The 6965-nt window shown below is 46.4% G+C and overlaps 1 protein-coding gene across 1 annotated transcript in view; it reads left to right on the plus strand.

Annotated features, from left to right (window-relative positions):
* Positions 1 to 1242: 1242 nt before the first annotated feature.
* LOC103473097 (ephrin type-A receptor 7) overlaps positions 1243 to 6965 on the plus strand; it is an 83602-nt gene continuing 77879 nt past the window's right edge. The window contains exon 1 of the mRNA XM_017307391.1: positions 1243 to 1938. Coding sequence (XP_017162880.1) covers positions 1251 to 1938 — 688 coding nt within the window. The 5' untranslated portion in view covers positions 1243 to 1250. The remainder of the gene's footprint in view (positions 1939 to 6965) is intronic.

Here is a 6965-nt window from a genome sequence, read left to right on the forward strand (position 1 = left end):
CACACACACACGCACACACACACACACACTCCCACCTGACACACACACACACACAGTGTCTCTGTGTGTAATAAACAAGCAGCCGCTGTGTCTCCCAGCCTCTCCCAGCTTGCTGCCGGACGGTTCTGGACCACATGGAACCAGAACCTCATCGGGTCTCATGGCAGCAGGTTCGGTTTGTGCCAGAGATCCAGAAGCAGTGATGGTTCTGTTCCTGATTCGGATATAAACGCTCTGCGCTGCTGGACGCTTCATTGTGTTGCTGCTGAATCCAGACGGAGCGGGCCGAGCAGAACGGGTCCGGTTCAGGGTCCGGCTGCGTCGCATGCAGATCAGACCTGACCCCTCAGAGGACTTCAGGTTCCACATGTTTCCTGAACGCCACAGTTTTTCTGTTTCTCCAACAGGAGCAGATGGAGCGAGTAGAAATCCTGGCACCGATTCCCCCAAACAGCTTCATGAACCTACTGATGTTTGCAGAAACACAAAAACACTCAGTCATATTTAATATTTCTACATTTTTAGGAGTTTTACGATGGATTTTGCCTGAAAATCACGTAACAGTGGTGAAAACATGGACTTTCATTGAATCAAGCCGTGCTGTTGGAGTGAGGATCAGATCCCAGATCAGATTCCAGATCAGATCCCAGATCAGATTCCAGATCAGATCCCAGATCAGATTCCAGATCAGATCAGATCCCAGATCAGATCCCAGATCAGATCCCAGATCAGATTCCAGATCAGATCCCAGATCAGATTCCAGATCAGATCCCAGATCAGATTCCAGATCAGATCAGATCCCAGATCAGATCCCAGATCAGATCCCAGATCAGATCCCAGATCAGATTCCAGATCAGATCCCAGATCAGATCCCAGATCAGATCCCAGATCAGATCCCAGATCAGCCTGAGGCAAATTTAGATCCTGACTGTTTCTGCGTCAGCTGACACTTTCTCTGTTTGGAGGTTTTGAGATCCTCCTAAAAATGTCATAACAGCTGACAGAGACTCAGTGATGATGATGATGATGATGATGATGAGGATGATGATGATGATGATGAGGATGATGATGATGATGATGATGAGGATGATGAGACTTTCACGCATCTTCTGTTGTGAGCTAAATGTTTCATTAGCTAGCTAAATACTCAGCTACTAAAACATTCAGTTTCCTTAATTAACTTAATTAGAAAATTGATGATGATGATGATGATGATGATGTCACCGGGTCAGGCGGTGCTAACGCGGCTCATGTCTTCCTGCCAGTGGGAGGAGATCAGCGGCGTGGATGAGAAGTACAAGCCGATCCGGACCTACCAGGTGTGCAACGTGATGGAGCCCACGCAGCAGAACAACTGGCTGCAGACGGGCTGGGTGGCGCGCCGCGGCGGACAGCGCATCTTCGTGGAGCTGCAGTTCACGCTGCGCGACTGCAACAGCATCCCCGGCGTGGCCGGTACCTGCAAGGAGACGTTCAACCTGCTGTACGTGGAGTCGGACCGGGACCTCGGCGCCGTGACCCGGGAGGACCGCTACTCCAAGATAGACACCATCGCCGCCGACGAGAGCTTCACGCAGGGAGACCTGGGGGAGAGGAAGATGAAGCTCAACACGGAGGTGCGGGAGATCGGACACCTCAACCGGAAGGGCTTCCACCTGGCCTTCCAGGACGTGGGCGCGTGCGTCGCCCTGGTGGCCGTCCGCGTGTACTACAAGCGCTGCCTGGCCACGGTGCAGAACCTGGCTGTGTTCCCCGACACGGTGGCCGAGGCCGCCTTCGCCACGCTGGTGGAGGTCCGTGGCGGCTGCGTCAACAACTCGGAGGTGGACAGCGACAGCCCTCCCAGGATGCATTGCAGCGCCGAGGGGGAGTGGCTGGTGCCCATCGGGAAGTGCAGCTGCAGCGCCGGCTACGAGGAGGGCCACAGCAGCTGTGAAGGTAGGCGGGGCCAGAGGGAGGTAGGCGGGGCCAGAGGGGATGTGGGCGGGGCCAGAGGGAGATGGGCGGGACCAGAGGGAGATGGGCGGAACCAAATGGGAGGTAGGCGGGGCCAGAGGGAGATGGGCGGGTCATATGGGAGATGGGCGGGTCATATGGGTGGTGGGCGGGGCCTAAAGGAGTAAACTGGAGAAGGGACCTTTACAGATTCGTTTCTTCTCTAAAGGGCCAGTAGATAAACGGTTTATCTCATCAGTTCCTTTGCTTCGTTTCTTCCCTCCGTTGCCGGGCGGGTTACTGACTGATGGTTGAAGAATCAGCAGCAGTTTGTTCTGGAGTCAGAAATTATTTCTCATCTGCAGATTTAGGTTTGTGGGTCAGACCTGCTGCATGTCCTCAGACCGACTCTGAAGGTCAGCAGGTCGCTTTGGGTCACGGAGGTCAGGTCAGACTTCCTGTTTTTATTAGATGAAGATGAGGAGTGTGATGGTGAAGAAGTGGAGCAGTTACCTGCTCAGGTGGAACTTTCTCAGCTTCTGATTGGCTCAGGTCGGGTTGATGAGGCTGATCGTTGCTTTGCAGTGTGTGTCACGCTGGTCGCCATGTGAGTCGTGGTGTGTGTGTCTCAGCAGTGTGAACAGCTTTGAGGTGTGTGTGTGTGTGTGTGTGTGTGTGTGTGTGTGTGTGTGTGTGTGTGTGTGTGTGTGCGCGTGTGTGCGCGGCTCAGCACAGTGACTAAGTGTCCAGGCGTCCCACGTTGTTTCTGTGGCGATGACAGAAACTCCTCCACCGTTCAGCTGGTCGGCATGAAGACGCTTCAGGCTTTTGTTGCTGCAGCTTCACTGGTGGCACTGGGCAGCACACTGGGAGCCCTGGGAAGGCTTTGAGCTGTGTAAGCTCCGTTGTTGATGGAGCTTTCTGACGTCCTCAGATGAACTCTGGTTCTAAAACTCTGCAGATGTTCATGAAAGTGGTAAAGATTCGACATTGATGCTGCTTGTTTGTGTTGTTGAGCTGAAGAACGAGATGAAAATCGCAGAGACGACTTCCTGAGTCCAGACTGGAGGAAAACCTTCTGCTGATCCTGCTCTTAGATTGTAGGCCTGTAGTGATACAATAATCTCACAATACGATACGATACACGACATTGTGCTCACGTTACGATATAGCGATGCAATTCAATACACTTTTGCGATTTTCTGAAAGATTGTAGAGGGACAGAGTGATTTTGGTGACATTTTGTGACTGGTATATAGTTGGATTGAATTAATTTAACTGAAAACTGATTAAAAGCACCAACTACACGATACCTGGCTCTGGTTGGACACAGACTTGAAGTCGACAGCTGGACAAAATGAACCAAAGAAGTGGTGAGAAAACATGTTTCTTTCAGTTGAAGCAGTACAAACTGTAGCTTACATGCATTTGTAAAGTAAATAAAGTCACCAAGTACCTGCTCTGAATACTTTGATACCTTTTTAACCTGGACACCTGAAGGAATCACTCTAAGCCTGATGACCGAATCACTCTCCTGGCGAAGCAAGCAGTGAGTGAGCAAGGTGACAGGTGGATGTTACGGTACTTGCGGATGAATGTCGATTTTTTTCTAGGAAAGAAAATATCGATAAATATCTCAAAATCGATATTATTACACAGCCCTATTAGATTGTACTGGAAAACGAATTCAGTGAATCTCAGGAACCACGAGGTGAGCGGTTCTGGTGTCAGCATAACTCTGGAAGTCCACTCCGATTACTGACTGGGACAAATGAATATGGTAACATTTATTTCTGATAAAATACATTTTATGTTGTGGATTTCCCTTTGAAGGTTTGCAGTTGCAATCAGGACCTCCAGGACAGACTCTGAGGATTTACTACATTTCATCCCTAAAATAAATAAGACAGACATTTTGGAAAAGTATTGGTTGATTAAAGTCCTGATGAATTTCCCAAATATCTATTTATTGCAAATCTAAATCTCTTTTTTTGTTTCTTGACTTTTTTCCACCAACTGATTTATTGCTATAACTATTTATTACTACTAATAACGTTGTTCTCGTTTTTGAAACAAGAAAGGAGTCAAAGTGCTGCTCAGAAGTGTGAATCAGTGCGGGACATTTTCTCTGCAGCTCAAATCAGAGAGTTTACAAAATCACCACGTCATACACCAATCATAACGAGAGAAAACCCCACAGATACACTCCGGACCAGTAGGTGGCGGTAAATGCACCTCACGTTGGTTTGCCAACCGCCAATAAAACGCAGAAGAAGCGGGAAAAAGGGTTTTCCACACGGTTTTAAAGTTGAAAATGGTGGTGAATGGATTAGCGACCTGAGTGGAAATATTTCCTCTAACGTGGATTCTGAGCAAAAGCAACAAAGGTGGGATGGATTTATGGTTTTGGCTAGTGATGGGAAATGAAGCCTCATGAAGCAGTGAAGCTTCAAAACCCTTTGCTCTGCAAGAAGGTTCATTACTCGATGCTTCATTCATTGCTCACTAGTGACACCTGCTGGTGAAACTAACAGCCTCGTCACTCAGGTGGATCATACTTCCAAAAACTACTAAATGCAATATTGTCACAAAGTTTTCATCAAACTCATGTTTAGTAACAGGAGAATCAATGAAACCATATTTAATCGTCATGTTTTAATTATTAAAATTATTTGTCTAATCCTGGTTTATGTTGAACGTCAGTGGTTGTGTTGGGTTTTCTTTTATATCAGAGGATTTGACAATAAAGACATTTGATGTTTTAGTGTCTTGGGAGAGCAGTGCATGCTGGGGGATTCGCTTTTTCTTGGATTTCTAATTGGCTCTGGTCCCTTATATTTGGCTACATGTTGAATTTTAGTTCTGCAAAAGGATTAAATCTGTTTCTGCTGTGAAACACTGATATATCTCTGCTAATCAAACTACAAATAAAGTGGAACTTTGCAGAAGGTGAGAAATTGGGAGGTGGAGGGTTAATTATTATCTAAGAATAATTTTATTGTTAGCGATCATCTCAAAGTATTCTCAGATGTCAGAGATTTTCCTCTTGCTGGCTCCATTTCAGACAATCAAGTTTATTTGTGTAGCACGTTTCAGCAGCAATGCAGTTCAAAGAGATTTACATCATGAAATCACAAAAATATAAAGTCATTAAAAAAAACATAATCTACAATTGAGAAAACCAGAAACAAACATTAGATTTAGATGATCATCATCAATACACATCAAATATGTTGGTCAATGTTCCTTTTATTTTGGCCACTGAAGACAAACATCCTCCTCTGATGCGAGACCAAAAGGACAACAACCCATGATGCAGCGCGGCTCATCGGGCTTTTATTTTGAAAAATGAAGCAGTCACGTGACCCATGCACTGCGAGGCCTTGTTTGTTGCCAGTCACGTGGTTTTCAGCAAGACGACACAAGCCTGGAAGCAGGGCTTCACCGGACACGCCCCCTTTTTACTCGGTACCCGGAAGCCTGGATCCAGACGGTCCATCTCTAGTTTTGGCTTCGTGGTTTTTGTTTTTGTCTTTTTCAAACGTGTCGCTCTGATCCTGTATGAGTGGAAACGTTTGGTGTCGGTGGGACGTTTCACCGGGTTTTCATCCGTTTTCGTCTTTAGCCGCTCAGTGCGGCTTGTGTGAGGAACTTTTACTGGGGTAGAAAATGTTTCTGTCATTCTGTGGATGCAGTCCGACCATTCTGGTTATTGTAAAATGTTTGGATTGATTTGTTGGCAGAAGTTCAGGATGAATGTTCATCTGCAGCTAAAACACATAATAGGGATAATATGCAGATGTTTTTATTAATAAATTGATAAAAAGTGCTTAGTGGGAAATTGTTTGACAGAATGTGAACCAGCTGATGCTAAAACTGTCACTTTAAGAGTTCAGGGAGAGCAAATGAACAAAGAAGTTTTTATTTATCTTAAATTCAAAATGTTTACATTTTTGTACAGTTTTGGTTTCATTACTGCTCTGACTGTGTTGTTTAAGCAAATTACTTTTGGGGGTCTGTTTTCTCCAGTTAGCGATTAATCATTATTACATGAGTTGAGGATTATATACTCGATTAATCACAATTAATCTGATCGGTTGGTTCCTGTTTTGGGATTTTTGGCCTGATTTTGTAGAGGTTCCACCTGAACACCTGGAACTGAATGAAGGAGAACCACCAGGCTGATGGCTCAGCCTCTTCTGCTTCGGCTTGATCTATTTGGATCGATTAATCACGATTAATCGTTTGGATGACCCTCCATGGCAGCTACTGGAGACCCATCCAGGTGGGAAACGTTCCTCTGGTTGAGGGACGAGTTGGGAACCTTCAGGACGCGCAGCGTTGCTATGGAGACAGACAGAAAACTAACAGTCGGCCATATTAGTTGAGTCCAGAAGGACCTGCTGGTAACATTTTAGATAAATACTGAAGTCAGTACGTCACCTGACGCCTGACTCAGGTGACCGTCGGCTGGGGGCAGAAGGTCCGGCGGGTGAAAGTGGAAACGTGGAGCTGGACTCTGAGGCGGCGGATCCGATGAGCTGGTTGTTTCTGTAAACGCTGTGATTTAATGAGCGAAACGAAAGACAGGAGCCGGTTAAACGGTTGTTCCTGCTGCGCCTCCTGCTGCGCCTCTAATCGCATTTACTGACAAGCGGAGAGAAACGGCAGCTTCCAGAGAAACGTCTGGACCGTCGGCTTCAGAGCCGCTGATGGAGCGGAAACGATTCATACGGACGGCAGACAGAACCCAGAGGTTCTGGTGAAAGGAGGTCCGATTGGCCGCAGCGATTCAATCTGCTAACGCATTTCTATGTTCCTCCTGTTTTAATATGGAATAATGTTTTCAGGAATGTGGAGAAATGAAACTCCGCCTCAAACCTGAAACTTTACAGGAATCTCAAAATCTCCTAAAGTTTTCATCTCAGCCTCGAATGTGACGAGAAAATAAAGTTTTACGGTTCAGACGTGAAGCAGAAACGAGAAATATTCTGATAATTCAGCTCAGTTTGTTTGGAAATGTCCTCTGG

Source organism: Poecilia reticulata, linkage group LG11, assembly GCF_000633615.1.
Source record: "Poecilia reticulata strain Guanapo linkage group LG11, Guppy_female_1.0+MT, whole genome shotgun sequence".
Lineage (NCBI taxonomy): Eukaryota > Metazoa > Chordata > Actinopteri > Cyprinodontiformes > Poeciliidae > Poecilia > Poecilia reticulata.